Source organism: Echinops telfairi, unplaced genomic scaffold (assembly GCF_000313985.2).
Source record: "Echinops telfairi isolate 266 unplaced genomic scaffold, ASM31398v2 ScPeMD7_6;HRSCAF=24_1, whole genome shotgun sequence".
Taxonomy (NCBI): domain Eukaryota; kingdom Metazoa; phylum Chordata; class Mammalia; order Afrosoricida; family Tenrecidae; genus Echinops; species Echinops telfairi.
Window position 1 is genome coordinate 13,304,891 of NW_022103903.1, and position 22,833 is coordinate 13,327,723.

Sequence of the window (22,833 nt, forward strand, 5' to 3'; positions counted from 1 at the left end):
TTTGTTGGTTTATAATGGAAAGATTTCCCATTGACAAAGAGGAAAATTACTTTTAAGGGAGAGCTGAGCAAATTAAATTTGTTTCTAAAAAGAGAAGGAAATTCAGGGCTCTGCATTAAGTAGTTTTTACATGGCTGCATTTCAACATACTTAAAGTAAAGAGTGACCTGTGGTTTATACTTCAGCAATGCATATGGTGGGTAGTACCAACTGCAGCCAGCTCAGCGTGGCTGAAATGCAAAGCGTAGCTTCAATTTCCTTATTAGCAGCCCTTTGCTGAAACCTAAATAGAAACCTTTTCTCTTTCCTAACTGCCAAGTAAATATAAACAACCTCTGTTTATATGAAATGTACTCCCCGTTGCCAAGTCACCAGGAAAGGGCCTTTAAAATAAACTGTTGCGTCGTAGGGTCCCACCATAGCCAACTTGTAGAAAACCCAGCACTTTCCCCCTTCCATTTTAATATCAACCCATTTAGTCTCTTAATATTTTCTAAAGAATAATCTTTCTGGGGGATAAAGAAATCACTTTAACAAAAAGAATCTCTTGTTCTTTGTTTTGTTTGTTTGATTTTCATGGGAACTTGTCATCCCAGGAGTTTTTTCAAAACAATAGCTTAAGGTGACAATGACAAAGCAAGTGGTGGCCTGAGAGGGAGAAGCTTGTTCTCCTGGAAATGGGCACAGAGACAACACTTGTGCTCCTGTGCTCTAAAGTAATCTCAATATCACAGAATTAATTTTGTAAGCATGTGTCTCTTCTGGAATTTACTATGACCTTCTGAAGTTACTTTTAAAATCAACTTGGCATCAGCCATGAGATGTGCATCCCAAAATGATAGATTTCGTTATAACGCATTTGAAAACTCGATTCCCTATGCTAACCTGCAAAGGGCACACTGGAACTGGAACGGAAGAATCTCTTCCAAATGTAAATGGACGAGGGATGGAAGCAGCACAAGAGTTTGCAGACCACAGTGTTTGCTTTGTCCGTTAATGTTTCCTTCCATCTCCATCTCGTGTGCCGTCATTATGGGATGGCACAGGTACCATGCCAGAGGGCGACCTCCCTGAGATCCACAGCGCCGCATGACTGCCCAGTTAGGGGACCAGCTCCAAAGGCTGTAGAAAAGCCATGAACAGATTGCAGGCCGTTCGTCTGCCTTTTGATCTAGAGTCCACAAAACATGCCATCGCCATCTCCCTGCGTCTGTAACATCAGTTATTTTGGTGGATTAGTCTGATTTTAACTTGAGTTGAACAACTGATATGGATATTGTTTTAAGGGCCAGGCCATTCTGCTGGCCTTTTCATTTGAATGATAAGTCTCTTGAATTTGGACCTTTGGTAACTTTGCGTGCCAAATGAAAGCAAATTTCCATAGGAAAATCATCTCTATCCATTTTGACAGTTTTTATGGTGGAATGTTCTAAAATGTTGATTTTCTTCAAAAATATAATATCTTTGTGATACACTGACTTAAAGGCATGTCAGAAGCTTTTTAAGCTTTAATACTGCAGCTGCTTTATTTCAGACTTTTTGGGGGTATTACTTTAAAAGGCTCAAACTATGAACTATTCCCTCCTGTCTTGTTACTTACCCTATAATATTGCTTCAAAAGGAAAGAAATGTGTTTCACCTCCTAAAATTCTGTCCCCTTGCCCTCTCTCTGGCTGGACTGTTTTATATTTTTGCTCTCCTTAGGGCAACTCATGCTGGTAAAATGAAAATGTAAATTATTGTGTTTTCACAGAATGAGCTGTAAAGTCATGCAGCTTAACACGTGTCCATGTGTTTATTATCTGGTTTTCAAGACAGAGCCCAGTGACCCTCTATGTTGCCCTTAATTATTGGTGTGAAGGGATTAGGTGCCTTGCAGCCTGAATCACCTGATTCCTGGAATTTCTGGGGTCAGCAGTTAAAAATCAGCAGCCAAAGTCCCCACAGTGAACAGGCCATAATACTTGCTGTGTGTGGTGGTGGTGGTGGTGGTGGTGGTAATATGTGTGGGCTTATATTTGTATTTTTCACTGAATACCATGTGAAGGAAAAACAATGTGTTCAATTTAATGAATATAATTAATTTGATTTTGGATGAACCCTTATTAAAAGGTCAAATATTTAATGATACCTATATCCTGTCAGGCTGATGAGCACTGCAGGGTAATTTGAAAGCTCACCTGAAAGACTTTTGAAATCCAGGGCTTATTGGAAATGCTTCAGACATTTGTACCTGACGACTCCCTTCATAATCTTCCTTGTAAATTGGGACACCTGTAAATCTTCCCAGAGGGGTTTTCTCAAACTTGGCTAGGTAAACACTTATAGTTGCTCATCAGAAATACTTTCATTTTCACCTTTTAAGAGTGTTATTTGCTTTCTTTGAAAATACATGTTGGGTTTTCTTACCTTTTTAATACCAAGAAGATGCAAGTCAAAATTGGCATCTCACATGGCATAGCGTCAACGTGATATATGAGCCTTAAAAACATAGAAGCAAGTCGACTACATAAAGACATCATTTCTTAACTTATGCCAATAAATCCATGATTACTTTTAGTTTTTCTTTCTCCACAGTAAGAAAAGCAAAGGGAGTGTTCCTTAATCTGTTTTCATGTTGGATAGTTACATATATGGTGATGTTAAATGTAGTTTTCTTGCAAACAAACAAACATGTAGTAAATTACTGTACTGAAGTATAGCACTGGCATCTTTTTTTTACAGTGCGTTACTTGTACTATTTTTGCCATGAACAAGGGTCAGGGATTTCCTGTCACTGTTTGAATAAAAGACAGAGACCAGTTTGAGTTGAGAAATTCCAAGGTTTTTCTCCAAGCGTGAGGCAGAAGGAAACTGGATTTGCTACTTCCAAAACCGAAAAGCCAAACACTGCCTAGTCAATGCTGACTCATAGTGACCCCCTGTGGGTTTCCGAGACTGTAACTGTGTATGGAGAAGAAAGGCCAGCCTTTTTCCCCATGGAGCTGCTGGTGGTTTTGAACTGCCAACCATGAGGGTCACAGGCCCATGGGTAACCACTACATCACCAGGGCTTCCAGACTGCTTCAAAATTCTAGGGAAAATCAAGCAAGTTATATATCCTAAGCTCTTTGACAAAAAGCAGGTTTTGAAATGATCCCAGGAAACAATGATCTATATCTACATTTCTCCAGACCTCACCAGGACACCATCTCCTGACGCCTCATACTCAATGGTTCATCCACCTGAGGGGTGCTTCCTGTCTGGCTACTTATCTTAATGGCCTTGCTTCCCACTTTCGTGAATTAAAACACCTTTACTGATTAAGCTTAAGTGGAATTTTTACTGCAAGGGAGTGGGATGTCACATTTTGCATTTCCAAAAAGCTAAATCTTAAAGTAGGTTATATGCCGACTACTATGGTTATGAACAGGCTAACCCACTTCTTCTATCATTGTAGCAGAATCATGCAGACTGAAATGTAAGTTCAGAAGAATCAGACCTTTCCTGGGCCAACTTCTACTGGCATTGAAATGAAATGGTATTTTAGAAATCATGAAAAACGCAACATAAACAGTGAAATTCATAATGGCAATCGAATCTATCCCATACTGAGCACTATGAAATGGGTATTCAGATTAGACAGCTGTATAATACAGTCTCAAAAGGTTTCTCAGAGGCCTAGATTGTTCTTTGTAGTTGAGTTTTTTAAAGTAGAAAATCCTTAGAAGTTGAATTTCCTCCTCAAAGGTATTGCAATCAATTTGTCCAAAGCAAAAGCTAAACCTTGAAGTATCTGTATTTGTAAGCGTGTCGACTACCTAGATATTTCTGTATTTTCTTGTCATCCACACTCTGTTTCAGCCTGTGCAGCAGCTGCTGTTTTGCCCTAGCTGACTGAACACCCAGCAGAATTAGGAGTTGAATTAGTTCAGTTGGAATTTCTCCTACTTTTTTTTAATATTTCTATGTTTTCCTCCCTTTCACATTCTATTATTTCCAAAAAAAAATTAAAGGAAGAAATAGGAGGAAATTTGAATTTTTCCATGTCATGTCTCAGCCATTTACTCTTACCGCTTTTATAATTCATTTATTTGTATGACTTAGATTTCATTCTTAGAAACCTCTCTGGAAACATTTCAGAAACATAAGTAATAATGAGGTGTAACAATGGCATTTATGAAGTTGCCTTGTAGTTCAAATGAGAGTTCATTTCGTAGCACTGACGCTGAAATCCTGGACTTAGTTAGTTGGCTTATTGTTCTTTGGGCTGGAGTCTTTACTGGAGAACTTTTGCCAGCCTCTGCCGTCTCCACATCTGCTTAACACAAATGACCAGACTATCCCAAAGAGACCTACAATAATCACAAAGTATCGAGTAGTCATTTTGTTGGGGAGACTTCTTAGTTTTCAGTAACATTGGGAAATGTAATGCTTGATTATATTTATTTTAGGATGAGAAGAATACTTCAAAATTTAGTATGATGAATGAAAAAAATCTCTGTTCCGCTGTTCACGATAAATCAATGTTGCCAACATTAAGAACTAAAATCGAAAGTGAAATTGTATCAAGATATATGATGAAGCTGAGTTGTATTTTTAAATATGCTAGATTCTTTTTATATATTTCAAGTGATTTTTAGGATCCGTTTAAAAATTTTTATTTTATTTAACATTCCAAATCATTGCTGAAGTGACGTTTTTTCTCCCAAATAATAGAACTCGCACTGATTTTAAGGCAAATCCACAATGTCTTTTATATAAGAACACATGATTTTTCTGGGGTACTTTAATTTCAGAACATGCTTTTGTCAATTCAAAATGTACATCTTCAGAATAACTCAATAAACATATTGGGAAGAAGATTTATATTCAATAAGTTATAAATATGAACTATGGTTTGAATTTTACTCCTTACCAGCTAAACTTACAGATAGTAATTACATTGCCTTTAACTATATTGAAAAGTTGCATTTTAGTCAATTGGTACTATCTATGTTTGTACTTACACTATATACCTGTATTATATACATACAAATACATTCAAAGTAGATTTATGATTGCAGTGGAGTATGTGATTGTTCAAATTAATATGTCTGACATAAATGCCATAAACATTCTTTAATTTATCTATATATAAAGCAACCATAGAGTTTTAGAAAAGCACTATTTTCAAATAATTTTGCTCATTATCGGACAGTGGTTAGAGAACTGTAAATATGTAATAATAGATAATCTGAGCATGATGAAACTCATTCACTGGTGTGTCCAGAAGCTAATCATTGGTCCTTTTTCATTTTGGACCAAGAGTGCCCTCTCTGAGTGAATTTTCCTTTCATACTTTTTGTTTTGTTTTGTTATTTATTTTCAGAAAGAACGGCTCACTTTTCTTTTTTGGTAGGGAGAGACTTGATTTCTTAAATTATTTAATACTTGGTTGAGTATCTCTGCTAATTATTGTGCTAGTATAGAATAAACTAATAGGTGGTTTATTTTACTGCAATGAAACATCTCTTTTACCTTCTAATGTTAATATAAAATTTTTATCAGTAAAGGTTTCACAAAGATAGCTCCAAGTACAGCTCTTTCTTCCTTCTCTTCAACAGTAAAACTTCCAGGTCTCAGAACTTATGTTGACCCCCATACTTATGAAGACCCTACCCAAGCCGTTCATGAGTTTGCCAAGGAATTGGATGCCAACAACATATCCATTGACAAAGTCGTTGGAGCAGGTAATCATCAAACTAGTGCCATGGCCACCCCGGGGCTAGTGATGAGTTCACAAGAAGGAATATGCTGGCTGCTTGGCTGACTCAGCATATTGCTGTGGAAGAGGGGAATAGGTTCATTTCATGATGAAAGGTTGTAAAACATAAACAAGAAGCGGATTTAATGGAACAGAATGATTTCAAAAGTGCCAGACTGAAAGACTGACAGACAATAGTTAACTATTTATTGAATTTCAGGGGCAACAGCTGGATCGTCCAGTGGTTACACTGAACATGTGCCAAGAGCCCACTTGGTTAAACATGGATAAGAGTCTAAAAGTGTATCTCAATTTCAATAAATCTAAGAAATTAAACCTAAATATATAGGAAAACAGTGATCTGAACGCTCCTTGGAATTTGGTCTACAACACATTCAACTCATTAGCAAATGCCTGTGGAATTCTTATTGGTAATATTAGTGTGCATTCAATAAAACTTTAGTATTTTATACAGTAATAAAAACAATAATGAAGTAACTCTTTTGTATACTTACACATAACGTGTACATCCTTGGTATATTTAGTATGCATGCAAATAAAACAATTGAAAAATAAACCTTGTCCAATAATTAAGAGTTTTATACTTCATCTAATATAATGACACAAGAATTAGCATGGAAGATTGAAAAATCAACTAATTGAATTATGCATAAAGTAGCAGACCACATCATCTGAAAGTATCATATTTATGATTGATTTGTCTTTCCAACAATGAACATGTAAGGTGCTCTTTCCCCCCCGACCCCCACAGCCTTTTCTTGTTTTTTTTTCTGTTCCCAAAGAAACATTTAGAATTCTAGCAAGACATGCTGAGTAATTAATATTATTGAAATAAAATACTTTGTCTAATTTTCTGAATAGCTTATGCTCCTAGTATTCACATATTATTACTGTTGTTAGTTGCTGGTAAGTGAATTATGCATCAAGGTGACCCCATGTGTGCGAAGTCGAGCTGGTTTCCCAGGTTTCCTATTGAAAGCACAGCGACTGACTTGTCTTCTCAGGTGCCTCAGGGTGGGTTCGAACTGCCAGTTTTTCACATACTAGTTGAATACCTAACCACTCCTACCACTTAGAGACTCCGAAAACAGATCCAGCAAATACTAGAATAGAATACGAGTGACTCTTGAAAGGCCGTGGAATGGCTACTTTTGCCTTCACATCAAACCTTGGATAGTATGCACACTTACCTAACATACATGATATGCACACTCATATAACATACATTTATGCTAGTTTAGTGACAAAAGACATATTTATGGATACTTTCTGTCACTTGTACACTCCTGATTTGTGAACTACTTCATCGTTAAGACATCTCTTCCTCCTGTTTGCTTTGAATGTTGCCCCACAAGAGTGCACTGTTCTCCTGCAGGGGAGCTGCAGCAGCGTGTGCAGCACACAAACTTTGCACATGGAACTGGAGCAACTCCTAAGTGGAAGGAAAACTCTCTTCTTCCCACACAGTGTCCACCATGCCAGACAGACATCTCATGACCACAAATCTTGGGGTACTGCAGTAGTAAAAGCTTAGACTCACAGATGATATTGACAATCCCATGTCCAGAGCACAGTAGTTGAGGCAAAGGGCACTTCCTATGAATGGTATGTGATAAATAAGATAAAGAGGAGGTTCACCTACACTGAATCTCTGAACAATCTCTTCTCTTTTTCTTTTATCTCATTAAGCCTTTGGTCATATTTATGCGTTAAACATGCATGCCCAATACAACATGAACCTTGTTATCACCGCCATCATCACAAGCCACATTAATGTAGAGTTTGGCATTGTACAAAGCATTTTCATATAAACTCAGTATGAGCTCAATTGCAACTCTTAAGAAATAGGCCGACAATATATCCTTCCTAAAGTGGGTCTGAACCTACAGCAGTCGGGAATGACCGACCCTTAGGGAGCCCTTCCTAGGTATCTGGCAATGTTTCGGATGCTTTGCTCCCATTAACTCCTCTAACTGCATTAACAATTTTAAGAGGTAGAAAATATTAATGTCTGCTTTGTCACAGATAAGAAAAAAGAGGCACAGAGAAATTGGACCATCAAATCAAAGCCACATAGCTAATGAGTGACAGTATTCAACTCCATGCAGCCTTATTCCAGAATCTGCCCTCTTAACCATTGCTCTGCGTATCTTTATCAGATAAGGTGACAAGTAACTTGTGGCGATGACTTCTGAGTTTAAAAGACTCTCCGTGGCACTCTGTTGCCTTTGTATTAACAGTGTGTCTTTATTTCATTATGAATACCCCTGATGGCTGCCAAGACTTAAGTTAGCCCAAAGCAAAGCACACTGGGGCTCTCTAGCTATTTCAGATAACTTTGTTTTAAGAAAAGACAACAGCAAAAAACTTCTGCGTGCAAATTCTTAAAGCGTAATTTCTCTCAAGATTGTAATGACATCGTCTCCCTTGAGTTTAGGAAGATTAATACATTGTGGCAAGTTCTTTCTCTTCGTTCGTTCTACTATTTCACAGAACATTCTTGCCCTAGGTACTTCTGTCTTTTGTACACATTTCCAAGGAAAAGCAAACCTGCCTATTTATCCATGATCTCCATGTTTTGCATTGTGTCTGTCACACTACTTCTATGCCTTTGGCAAGGGAGCATCATTCTTGGGAGAAGAGTGAGACACTGGGTTCCTGTGTAAGGACAGCATCTGGGGAGTCAGACATTCTTGATGAGAAGTGAGTCACTTGTAGTGTTCCAATAGTTAGATCAGTCGAAAGACTACATTTCTGGAGTGGGAAATCCATTGGTCAAAATAATTGACTTCTTGCCAACTTTCTTGCCATACTGTGGGTCATGAAGCTGATGGGTAGACTTTCAGTGAAAAAAGGTTGGGCCAAAGTTTTATTCAAGCCAAAGAAAATGTTTGGAGCAATCATATGATTAATTGATGATATTAATTAATTTAAGCATATTTCTGGAAACTCTAATTTGCTATTTAAATTTTTTTATGTTTTTTCCCAAGTATGGCACAAAACAAATCAAATACTCCACACAATGTTAGATTTATTTCAGTGAACAAATGGTGGGTAGCACTACTCTTTGTCAATCAACAAGGCAACAGTGGGGGCAGAGATCTAGATCTCCAATGACGGTGCCCATCCAAATTGTCAGCAATTTTATATCCATCGGATAAGAATATTTAAAAGACACCAACTCTATATCCAATGAATTTTGGATTCATTATATACTTGAGGCAACTTTTCTAGTAAGAGACAAGCTCTGCATGGATTTTACAGTTAACACTTACTGTGTTATATTTCAGGGAGCTATGATAATGCTTTTGGTAAGCATTGCCTTACTAACCACAAGGTCAGCGGCTCAAACCGGAAAGCTGCTCTACAGAAGAAACATGAGGCTGTCTTCTCTCTTTAAAAACGTGCAGCCTTAAAAGCTTTATACAAGGTCACTTCGAGATGGAATTGGCTACATGGCTGTGGAATTTTATGTTACATTTCATATTGTTCTAACATTCAACTCCCCTTGGAAACAAGAGAACTTTACAACGAATTGTCCACAATGCAGTACACTAATCCATCAATAGAGTGAATTGAGAGCCAATGCTTTCTCTCTCATTTTCCAAAACCTCCAGGAGTATAAATAGTCAAATTGTTAAAAAGAGTTAAACCACCTGAAATGTAATCTGATGCTCCAACCATAGTATCTAGGCTGCGCTGCTGATTACCTGAGAAAATAGTGGCTCCGAGAACAATGCTGAAAAATCGGCTCCCACCTTCAGTTTTCCTCTTGGGATTCATAGGATGATACTTGTAAATGTTTGCAATTTCTCACAAGGCCCATTTCCCCACTGGATGTAGAGATACTAGAGATTCCCCTAGAGTCTTAGATTCTCATCTTCCAAAATAATTTGGAGATCTATTGTGTATATCATGCTGCTTAAGAATGCATGTTTATAATTTATAATGTTGATAGTAAATAATTGCGACTTACTGATGATTATTTTTCTCATATAATTTCTTATATGGGGATATTGTTCTTCATTTTAAAAGGTGAATTTGGAGAGGTATGCAGTGGTCACTTGAAACTTCCTTCAAAGAAGGAGATTTCAGTGGCCATCAAGACCCTGAAAGTGGGTTACACAGAAAAACAGAGGAGAGACTTCCTGGGAGAAGCAAGCATTATGGGTCAGTTTGATCACCCCAATATCATTCGATTGGAGGGAGTTGTCACTAAAAGTAAGTAAAGTTGCAAAGCTGCTTATGTGCATGTTGAACAGAATTTTTGTGATGCAATCATTAAATAAATTTGATCTCATTTCCATAGTTTACAAACAAATGTTACTTCAATTACTAGCTCATAACCAGAAGATAAAAGACCAGTTTTAGATTAGCGAGTATTTAATTGACAGTGGAGCATAAATAGTTAACAAGCCTTGGGATAAATTTAGGCATGATGATTAAAAGATAAGTACTAAAAGAACTATGAATAAATTTCAGTGATGTAGAATGGCAAAGAAAAACAATACACCACATTTGACAGGAACTTCTGGTAAATCCCAGATAGCTACATTTTGTTTTACTTTTCATCAGCTTCATTCGAACTTCCAAAGATTTACCAATATGCTTTAGGAAAACCATGAGAGTCTTGGGGATGCTTCTGACTTCAGAGGACTGGGATCTTGGCAGAGCCAAGGTCTTCTCAGTTCTCTCTGGAATTCAAATGATTCTGATCTGGTGTCCCATATGGATTCTTCCCTGCTCTGGGGTAGCTCTGGCTTAGAGCCCATGAAGGCGGTCTCAACTTATTTCCATGATAGTTTCTCCAGCCAGCTGCAAAATGGAGCCCGTGAGTCAACTATGTGATTTTTGGCTCCAATTCCAATGAAAGCCCTTGAGCATGCCCAGTGAGATAGGCAGATAGATAGGTTTGCCTTGAGTTTGGAGCACAGGATGGAGAAAAACTCAACTGGCAACAAACGCCATGGAGCGAAAGACAACATATGACAAGGATTGGCATCCTTTAGGGGATAATGCATTGGCACTGGATTTACATACTCTGTGGTTACAGACATTGCACATAATGTTCTTCATGATGAAATATTTCTTTAACATCATACAGAGCACTTTCTGTACAGAGCGCTGTATCTGTTCGCATGTGGGAGGCTAAAACGCAGTTGCTTCCTTCTAAGAGCAGGGTAAAGTTCAATGTCCTTGAATAGCCTCTAGATTTTCACATAGAAAATGGTTTAAAGTTTTAACTTAAGGTGGAAACACTTAGATAAATATTGTAAGCCTGTATTGTCTTGTAAGATTTATGAGTTACCCTGTACTCCTTAAACCAAAACTTACTATTAGCAAAATGAACAAAAAATTAGTGGTAAAAATACAAGTTTTAAAAATTAATAATAAATGTATTATTAGTTATAGAGGGATTGGAAAATGTATGAATGTTTTGTTTCTTCAGGACCAGAACCATACTGACTTTATTTTTATATCCATAACTTTATAGAGTCAGGTCTCATCAGTTTTAATACTTAATAGTCATTTAATCTTCTCCAAAACATCTTTATCAAGTGGTTTTTCTGTAAATGGTGAGCCCTAAAGAAGATAGGCTATGTAATTTCAAATAGGCAGCCATTCCCTTTTCCAGAGAGCATGGTTGCATCAGAGTATGAGCTACCAAAAGGACCTGCTGGGACAATCAAATTCTAGGCATAGAGTTCAGCTCAGAAAGTTATGATGACTGTTTTTGTTTGATTTGTTTCAACTTCCAAAGCAGTAACTTTGGTATATTTTCTTAAAGGACACAGGGCAATTATGAGGTATTACCATGGTAAGGTTTGAGAAAATGGGAACCTGCATTGCTGAGAAAAGGCCAGGAAAGTTGTGTCATGGTGTATTTTTCCATCGCAGCAGATAATGCACCTGCTGTTTGTTGTCAGTAGCAGGGGTGTCCTTCAAAAATGTCATTGGAAAACCTTACTCAGTCCACCATACAGTCCCTTTAGATATATTTTTGTTCGGAAACTTCAAAGGACAATAAAAAGAAACATACTTTGAGTCTCCCAAGGGTGCAGAACAGAGCAGTTTTGTTCTCTTGGACAGAAGTCGCTAGAAGTCAGAACCAATTCAAGGACACTTAACAATGACAGCAACAGGAAAGTTCCATTTCACATCACCCTGCTCAAGTAATGCAGCTTCCCCAGGAAAGGGTGCAGGAGATGGAAATGCTGCCTTCAGAAGGGTGGAAGTCGCATTGCTGTCCCGTCAGTTCTGATTCGTGGTCCTGGAGAAGAGGGGGAACTGCTCAGCTGGGTCTCTGAGGCTGTAACTCTATGCGCACACAGCTTCATCTCTCGCCTTCAGGTCTGCTAGTGCTTTAGAACTGCTGGCCTTGTGGTTAGCAGCCCAGTGTGCAACCCACTGTGAGCAATACTACCCCCACCTGGGGGGTGTGGAGGAGGGGAGGTAATTTTGTTTTTTGTTTTTTGTTTGTTTTTCTGAGAAGAAAGCAGTGAGCCAAATAAGTCTGGGTATCTGTGGTAGATGGAAAATGTATAGAGAAATAAAGCTTCATTTTATGATATCTTTGTTTAATAAGCATGTCCATGATTTTGCAGCAATTCTTTTACGTGTGCACATGTGTGTGTGTGTGTGTGCGTGTGTGTGTGTGTGTGTGTGTGTGTGTGTGTGTGAGAGAGAGAGAGTGTGTGTGTGTGTGAGTGTGTGTTCAGGAAGAAGAGGAGGAAATATTAAAAATTTAATGGGAAAATGAAGTTAAAATATAATATAACGTTTCCACAAACTTTTTGAAGTCTATTAAGTACTATGTAAATTCTAAGTGGTTGTTTTTGATGCTGTCAGTCATTTGTGACTCACAGTGCTCCCAAGTACAACAACACAAATGATTGTGCAGTCTGTACCAGCTGACACTTTTTTATTATTTGAACTCGTGGTAGATACTGTGTCAATCCATTTATTTTTAAGTCTTCCTCCTCTCTGCTGACCCTATGCATTAGCCAGCAGCGTGTCCTTTCCAGAACTGAGTTCCTGGTGCTGCCAAGCAAGCACTACCTAGTTAACAGCAGGCTCAGCTGTTGGGAGGCGGAATTATGAGACAAGTTGTTCCCACAAAGATTTATATGCTTGGAAATGCTCTGTATGATCACTAGGAATTGTAATTGATGCAATGGTAGTATGTTTGATAACTTGTCCAAAGCATGTGGGATGAAATTTCAACATCCTGGCTTATAATCTTCATTCCAGCTGTAGTTCTTCCAAGATAAATTTGTTTATTCTTCTGGCAGTTCATTACACATTCAATATTATTCACAAACACCATAAATATAATGCATCAAGTAGTCCCTGATTTTCCTTGTCCAGGTTTCATGTGCATTATAAAGTGATCAAAGATATCATGACTTGAGACTGGCTCACCTTAATCTTCGAAGTAAAGGCTTTATTCTTTACCATTTAAAAAAGATATTGTGCACAGTGCAATATATTGTTTGATTTCTTGACTGGTGCTTCCATGAACATTGATTGTGGATGCAAATAAAATGAAATCTCCAACTCCAATATTTTCTTTATTTATCTTGCAGTTGTGTGATGGTCAACTACTTAATATGGTCCTTCAAACCATAATACCTCATGTGATGTATTATAAAATTTAGCCTTTATGACTATGACTATAATCCCATTTTAGAGGAGGCTTTCCCTGGTGCTAATGGACAGGATTCATGTGGGATATATTTGAAGTCTGCACCTTACTAGAGATTTTGAACCAAACCACCATTATGTTTTCTTGAGGACATAGTCTGTTGAAAGGCAGAAAAACCCTCCCTATCCAAACCATCCTTCTGTGTACAGAGCCAATTTGGAAGCAGAAAGAGAGAGAGAAATCCAAGGACCATCAGAAGACGTGGGATGCAATCAAGATCTCTGCCAGAAGTAGCTGAGGCCCAGATTGAGGCACCAGAGACTGTGGCACCGAGACAATGGGACTCAAGCTAGGCTGAGAATGGAGATCAAGTCAGGAGGCAATGAGAAAGCTGAGGACAAGCACTGAGACTATTAGAACGTGAGGCAGAGCCCGGCATGGGCTTTCTGACCCAGGGAGGCAGAGGTCAAGACACCGTGTGGCTGAGGAGCTGAGGACTAGAGAGAGATTTGGCTTCTGGCTGAGGAGAGGTGTTTCTGTGGACCGGTAGTGTATCCTTAATGTTTTCTGGTTCTGGCTTTTGGTAGCCTATTACCGTCCCTTAAAAAGACCCCTCCCATAAGGATTATGCTGCACCTGACTCAAGCTATGGTATTTTCAATCCCATCATATGCACATGACATTTAGATATTGAAGAAGGATGACCAAGAAGAATTGATGCATTTAAATTATGGTGTTGGTGAAGAATATTAAAAGTGCTAGGAATTGCCAAAAGAACAAACAAATCTATCTTGGAAGAAGTACAGCCAAAATGCTCCTTACAGACTAGGATGGAAAGACTTTATCTCATGTACGTAAGACATGTTGTCATGAGAGGCCAGTTTCTATAAAAGGCTTGGTAAAGTAGAAGGGTAGTGAAAAAGAGGAAGACCATTGATGAAATGGATTGACCCAGTGGCTGCAAAAATGGGCTCCAACACAATGACAATTGTGAGGCTGTACAATCATGAGTATTGTCTGTGAGCCCTGTCTGACCATTGCAATGAATTATCGAATCCAGCAGAGAAGGAGCCCGCTGGTGGAGGAAGAGTAAGTGTCAGAGTACGTAAAAAAGGATGGAGGATGAGGCAGTGCCCTCTGTCGCATGGCAATAGGGAAGCTAGAGGAGGTGCGATAGGGCCTCTGGCCATGTTATGCATCGTTCTTATCACTCCAGTTGGCAGGCTTTTTGTTGTCTTTACTGAATAGCAACCCTTAATGAGAGGGCAAGACATTTGTACACTAATTCAGACTAAAACAGAAGCCGCGTCCATGGTTCTGCTTTATTTAGGAATTTGAAGAATAGATTATCTTAACAATTAAATTCCTTAATTCAGCATTTTGTTCATTAAATTGAATTCATTGTTCAAAAATATAATTATCAAACAGTCTCTTCAGTACTTAGGGAATGAGGGAGAAAATGATTATATTGTATGAGGAAGAAAGCTCCTCACTGGCTTCTCTGACACAGTCCAACAAGTTCAATAAAATAGCACATTCACACTGCATATTTGTCGGAAATCTACTCTTACATTTTATTAGAATGAGTTAGTTTTCATTCTTTGGAATAATAAATTATTGGAAGATCTTTCACATTTTTCTATTTCTTATTCATATATTTACTGAATCACAATTATTATGCCATTGTGTCTTACTCTCTTTAGAAAATAATTAAATATAGACTATTAAAGTAAATCAAAGAAATTTATAAAACAACCCCTAGGCCAAATTGCAAAGAAAATATCAGAAGAAGTAATCTGTTTCAAAATTAATGGTATTATGCACACATTTAACATATTGCTTATGTTTGATCTTGTCACATTATAAGGTATTATTACAACTGCCTTATTCTTAGGGTGAAAGTTCAAAATTTGATATATCTCTTTGGTCAAATAAGCCTGTAAAGGGCTGCCAAACCAGACTATATAAATCCCACTTATCTCATATACTGTGAGCATAACAGAGTAGCAGAACTAGAATTATATTTTTGAACTCCTTTAGTGCCATAGTTAAAGCTTTAAATCAGAAAACTTTACTCTCTGAGAGGAAATAGAAATGTACTAGAACAAGTTAATAGGTTGCATTTATTATATAAAAAAATATTGGCACCAAATGAAGTTTTCAGTGTACTGCTTACACTATCTTTTGCTTCCTGAGACGGTGATGCATGTACACACACACACACACACACACACACACACACACACACACACACACGGTGATGCAGAGTCCATCATTTAAAAAATTAGTTTATTGGCATGTACTTCACATATCATACAATTTAATCTCTCATCCATAGTAATAAAAGTTATGCAATCATCACCACAATCAATTTCAGAATATTTTCTTCTCATACTCAGTGATGTTACCTGTTTCGCCCTATCCTCCCCTGCCACACCTCTAGGAAATTATTAATCCAGTCACCATCTCTATATATTTACCTATCCTATAGCTAGTATGCATAAATCATACAAAACAACAAAAAAGAAGCAGACCAAAAAAATGTTGTATTTTCCAAAAGAGAGCCAGTGTGGAAATCAGAACTTCAGAGCTCAAGTTTTGGTTCTACCTCTTGTCATACAAACACCTGGTCTCATTCCTTGTTTACAACATGAAATTAGCCGGACTCTTTTTCCTCCTGATGTAATTATTTTGTAGGTGACTTTGGCTCTGACCTGTACCCACCTCACATCCATTGCTATGTTTGAGCCTGTTGTTGTAACCAATATTGTAGATGCTTTAAGATCAAACAGATTATCCAAGAGTATATTGTTAAGTGATAAAGAGCTATGCAAAACTAGCTGTTCTCTTCCAGTTATTTTGAGACTCAATTACAGCTAATTTAGATACCTAGAACAAAATCCCAGAAATTCTTTTTTATTTTTGCTCACATATATTTCATCCTATTGTTGCTATTGTATACTTTAAAAGACTAACTAGAATTTATCTTTCTCAAATAATTTAGAGAAAGTGTCCTACTTAATGATTATATTCTCATTTATCTGCATTAAACTAGAAACAATTTTAACGTACAATTTGAGCCTGGTGGTCTTAAATTAGAGAAGGCGAGAGAGCCTCTGATCTTCAAAGTAGCAGAAAGCTGAGGGCACATTCCCTGCCCAGAACTAGGTACCAACATGTGTTATCAATTTCAGTTGAAGTTCAAAAAGATGGAACTTGTTTTTAACAAATGTTTAACATTTCTGCTATCACTTCATTAGTCAAATGATATTTCGCCCCGAAGAGCTTCATTGGCCACTTTTCACCGTGCAAAATAGAATGAATTATATTGGATGTGATTTTTTTTTCGACATATTCTCCATCTTGAATGGTTTTCTGAAAATGTAAATAGTAATACCTATATAGTTTAACTGTAGCATTACATTCCTGAGGGTTCTTTACAGGAAAGGACATGGAACACAATATCACGAGGATTTCTCATAATTAAAGTAGATCTACATTTACAAGTGTCCACTTTATACCAAATACTTTCCTACAAATTGTCACCTTTGTAATCCTTGCAAAGGTGATACAGAAGCATAGATGGAGTAAGACGTTATGTTTTTGTGAGTGCATGTTTCAAAATCAGGAAAGATGCTCGTCAAGACTGGATCCTTCACTACACTTATTCCATCTTTCTGCAAGGCACATTAGTAGATGAACTGGATCATCTGAAGAAGAATGTGGCATCAGGATTAGAGGAAGTCTTAATGATTTACGATGCGCAGCTGATGCCGTCTTGCCTGCTGACAGTGAGAAGGACTTGAAGCACTTGCTGATGGAGACTGAGAACTGCAGCCTTCAGTCTGGATTACAACTCGGTGTTCAGAAGACTAGGGTCCTCACAACTGGACCAACAGGACATGATGAATGGGGAAACAATTGCTGAAGTTGTCGTGGTCTTCATTGTGCTTTGCTCCACAACCAGTGCTCATGGAAGCAGCAGTCAAGAGATCACACGACTCATTGCGTTGGGTAAATCTGCAAAAAGACCTCCGTAGAGTGTTGAAAAGCAAGAATCTTACTTTGAAGACTTAAGTGTGCTTGACCCAATCCATGGTCTTTTCAATTGCCTCGTATGCCTGTGAAAGTTGTACACTGAATAAGGAAAACTGAAGGAAAATGCATGCACATGAACTAGGGTGTTGCTGAAGATATTAAAAGTGCCATGGATTTTTGAAAAGAACAAACAGATTTGTCTTGGAAGAAATACAGACAGACTGGTCCTTAGAGGCAAGGGTAGTGAGACTTCATTCCCCATACTTAGGACATGTCACGAGAGACGAGGCACTAGAGAAAGGCATTGTGCTTGGTGTGGTGGAGCAGCAGCAGAAAAGAGGGAGGCTCTGGTAAGCTGATTGACACGGTGGCTGCAGCGATGGCCTCACACACGAGGACAATTGTGAGGGCAGTGTTTGGTTCTGTTGCACATAGGGTTACTCTGAGTCGGAACCAATGGAGGGTGCCTAACAACATTTAGGGACTATACCAAATCACTTTTATTTCTTGTTTGTTTCTCTCCAAAAAATTTCTTTTGAAAAAAAAATTTTCTTTTGCATTTATCTTCTAGCTGTTCAGCAGTTAATAAACATGTTTATATTAATACATATTTTATATGGGAGAAAGTTGTGACTTTCTACTCCTTAAAAGAGTTACAGTCACACCAAAGGTGTGCAACACAGCAGCAAGGGGAGCAATGCAATGAAGTCCCCAAGGAACCCCCAAAATAGACTTCATAGATTTTGAGGGCAGAGTGTGACCCTCTTATCAGATTTGGCCAGAAAACACTCATAAAAATCAGCAGACAGACCTGGAACTATTTATAGGATTTTCTTTTTGGTTGTTGTTTTTTGTTTTGTATTTTGTTTTTCCGTGTCTATCTAGATAAGATCGGCAGGATAAACAATCCCGAGGAGAAAAAAACAGGACCGGACTGATGGTTCCTAGTGGACATGCGAGAGGGGGAGTAGGGGAATGGAAAGTGGGAGCCAACAAACCTAGGCACAAGGGAACAATAAGTGATCTAAAATCTATGGCGAGAAGGGCATGGAAAGCCTGGTGGGTCTTTGATCAAGTGCATTATAGCCAAGAGGAATTACTGGGAGTTGAATTAATGTAGAACATGATAGTGGGACAGGGGGAAAGTAAAAGGATATAGGGGAAAGAACTGGGAGACAAAAGACATTGATAGAGGTATAAATTCAGGCATGTTCATATGTAAATATATTTTTATATAATGATAGGGACATACTTCTATGTACATATATAATATGATAAATAATAAGGTAGTAGACGGACATTGGGACTCTACTCAAGTACTACCTCAATGCAAGAATACTTTGTTCACATAAAATGGCATTCCATGATGCTCTCCTTCCCAATGAGATTACTGAAGATAAAATGGGTGCATAAGCAAATGTGGTGAAGAAAGCTGATGGTGCCCACCTGTCAAAAGACATCTGGGATCTTAAACACTTGAAGATAAACAAGCGGCCGTCTAGCTGAGAAGCAACAAAGCCTACATGACAGAAGCACACCAGCCTGTGTGATCATGAGTTTTTGATGGGATCAGGTATCAAGAATAAGAAGACGCAGAACAGTCACATCACTATGAAAGAGGGTGGGGACAGAGTAGAGATGCAAAGCTCATCGTTGACAATTGGACATCCCCACACAGAAGGGTCACATGGAATGAATGAGCCAGCCAGGGTGCAGTATAGCACCGGTGAAATATGCAACCTTCCTCTTGTTCCCCCCACCGCTATCATGACCCCAATTCTACCTTACAAATCTGTCTAGACCAGAGCAGGTATCCTGGTGCTTGACACAGGGAATCAAGGACAGATAACCCCCTAAGGAACAAAAATGGGAGTAGAGATACTATGAGGGTCAGGGAAAGGGGGAACTTATCACAATGATCAGCATATAAACCCTGTCCACAAGAGGGATGAAAGATAGAGACATGGGTGAAGGGAGACAGTGGTCTGTGTACGATGAAAATAATAATTACAAATTATCAAGGGTTCATAAGGGAGGGAGGGTGGGCAAAGAAGGAAAAATATGAGGAGCTAATACCAAAGGCTCAAGTAGAAGGAAAATGTTTTGAAAAGGATGATGGCAACATATGTACAAATGTGATTGATACAATTGATGCAGAGATTATTTTAAGAGCTGTAAGGGCTCCCAGTAAAAAATTTTTTTTTTAAAAACTGAGTTAGTTTTGAAAACCCACAGGGCAGTTCTCCTGTATTCTACAGGGTCTCTATCAGTCAGAATTGACTCAATAGCAGTAAATTTGTTGATCTCTTATTTTATATATAATTTGAAATACTTATGCATAATTTCAAATAAAGCATAAATAATTTTTAAAAATTTAATCAGTTGAATATAAATGAATCGATGTGTTAAGATTTGATGAAGTTATGGTTGGTTATGGAAGATTTCTAGAAAAAATATTTGCAAGCCTGATTTTCAAGGGTTAGTTTGTCCTTTGTTAGCCCAACATAATAGAACTAATCTCATAAATTATAACTGGTACTCTGCTATATGCTGAATTTGGGACTACAGAAAAATAGTTGTCACCTGCCCACATTAACTCAAATAACAATGGATGCAATGAGGGTCATGTAGCAGAATTTAAATAGAATTTGGAAAACATTGCCCTGAATTTTTGGAATCATTAAGTTGAAAATCCACAGAAAACATATGTAGTTTGTTCCTGTTTCTACTAGCTAGTTGTACTGCTTGGAAATCTGCAACTAAAACATTTTTATTTCTAATCAAAGTCAAATCAAGTATTTTTCTTGGGATGGTGATCTATAATTTAAATTTTATCTTTCAGCTCTCCTTTCTTGTTTATAATTATTTTTTCTTTTACACTACACTGATTCTGATTATGTGACGCTAATAATAGGTATCTGGCTGCTATGATGAAGGATTGTAGAAGTTTTATTTGGCTAATAAAGTTTGTTTTTCAATGATTTTAAAAATAAGAGGTAGAGTATATAGAAAGTCACAATTCTTAGTGAAAATAAAACACAATTTTTAGTTTTAAGAGAAAGTAGTTGCATTTTCCCATTTTACATATTGTAAATTTAAATAATATAAATATTTCAATAAATTTTAATATTTTAAGGATCAATAAATATTCTGCATGATTGAAAATAATTTAACATAAAGAGACATTTACTTGGAAATTGCCACCAAACATTTCTCTCTCTGGCTGTATATCATATTAGCCTACTCTTCATTTCATAGAAAAAGAGATGCATCATTTTGTGGTGAATGAGCCTCTGCTGAAGCTGGAATGCCGAGACTCTGTGTTGAAAGACCTTTCTTCTGTAACGAACCATAATTCTGACTGAGCAGTGTTTCTGTATCAGTTGGTGCGATGATTGCAACCGACTTGCTTGCTTGCTTTCAACTCCCAACTTGTAGAAGTCATTATTTTATCTCCATCCATACATCACTTAAAAACAAAAGGAAAACTCCACTACCAGTGTTTTGTTATTCACTTTTGATGAAATTCCATTAAAGCCAGTCAGGGGACAATAAACTCATTGAGTTTAGCATGTATACCCAAATATATTGGACAGAGGGTGATAATCAGTGACAATCAGTATAGGCTCTGTCTTGAGAAAGCTGGTAGTATGACTTGTAAAACAAACATACTTACATACATGAAAAGGCATGCAAATATGAATATAAATAGGTTGTGTAAGGAGTAGATGAGCTGGTATTTTATAAATCAAGTCCCACTACTCTTAATGCATGTCTGCACAAGTTCTCAATATTACTGCAGAGATTATCTCACCTCTAACCCTACATATTATAATAAAAGTTTCAGGGAACTCTACGTCAAGGCACTGCTTTCAAAGGTAGAATATCTACAATATTGTTTACTCTCTCTGTAAATTTGGGTTTGCCCAATCTTTGAACTTAATGCAAAGCACATTTTCAAACCGGTCTATTTTAATGGGTGTGTTTACAAGTACTTAAATTGCAGAGCTCAATGCAACCTGATCTGAATTCTGAATGGTCATGGGGCTTTGGCTTAATTGACCGGCTTGATTTTTCAGCTACTTTTATTTCCCTTGCCAAAATTATAGTAGACATGCTAATGAGAAACGAAATAGTCATAAGGTTGAAAGCCAGAAGAAAAAGAAGTATGAGCAAAGATTCTGCGAGTGAACAAACTCAATAACTGGCTAGTGTAATTAAGAGGATACTGTTTGAGGTAAACATCTATAACTACATTATAAGTATACGTTGCAATTACACTATAAGTATGCATTGAATTCCTGTAGGATATTATTCATCCCAGATTGTATTAAGTGAGAAGAGGTAAACTGATAGTGGTTTATGTAGAACAGGAATATTCAGTATTTCATAAATTCATTTATTCTAGTCTCTCAAGCCATTTTCTAAGATCAAAATTTTCAGGTCAATGTTGAATTTTCTTTTTCTTTCTAAATATTGTCAAATCAAATGTTATAAATGGGCTTTTAAGTGGAATTCCATTTTGTGGAATTCCATTTTTATTTTTATTTCATTTTTCCATAAACTTTCAAACTCAAAACCAGATTTGGACTGGGGACAAGTATCTCTCACTTGTTCCACGACAGACATTTCCTCCCTGTCCTTTTGAATGTTGATGGGAATCTTTCCCTTCGTACACATTATCTGTACTTTTGTCTTTATACTGGTATGATTTTAGCCTTAGTATGTTTTTTTTTAAAGTGTTTTCTGTTGGTTTCCCAGCTGTGAAGCACTGGGAAAGATAGGAAAGACTGGGACAGGGGTTCGGGGGCGTGGAGGAAGGGGCTGTAGGAGGGAAAGGGTATTTCGGAAATAAATAATGAAGGGGGTAGCAGGGAGGGAACACAGAGCAGACTGATTGCACAACTCATGGTAAAGGCGGGAGGGAGGCGAATGATCTAAGATTGATTGTACCTTGATGGTGACTGTACCTTGATATGATTGAATGATTGAACTAGTGAATAATTGAATTGTATCATATGTAAATTATGTGCCAATAAAACTTTGGAAAAAATAACAAAGTATAATTAATAACTGAAAAAAAGCAAAAACAAATCAAACTCACTGTCATCTAGTGGATGCCAACTGTAGTCTGTAGGAACGGGAGGAACTGCCCCTGGGGGTTTCTGAGACTGTAACTGTTCATGGGAGTAGAAAGCCCGTCTTTCTCCTGTGCAGAGGCTGATCATTTCTAGCTGCAGACCTTGAGGATCATAGCACGATGTGTAATCACTATGCCACCAGGACCCTGTAAACTATGTAAAGGCCCCTCAGATCTAGAGTTTGGGATATGTGAGTGCTGGTGGCACAAAGCACTGGCTGAAATGACCGAGTATTTGATCAACGACTCTCAACAGTACTCATC

The 22,833-nt window shown here is 37.7% G+C and overlaps 1 protein-coding gene across 2 annotated transcripts in view; it reads left to right on the forward strand.

Moving 5' to 3' along the window:
* EPHA3 (EPH receptor A3) overlaps positions 1-22,833 on the forward strand; it is a 411,930-nt gene that overhangs the window by 342,687 nt on the left and 46,410 nt on the right. For both annotated transcript variants that reach the window (XM_004706437.3, XM_013005630.3), the window contains exons 10-11: positions 5,586-5,711; positions 9,782-9,967. In XM_004706437.3, coding sequence (XP_004706494.1) covers positions 5,586-5,711; positions 9,782-9,967 — 312 coding nt within the window. The remainder of the gene's footprint in view (positions 1-5,585; positions 5,712-9,781; positions 9,968-22,833) is intronic.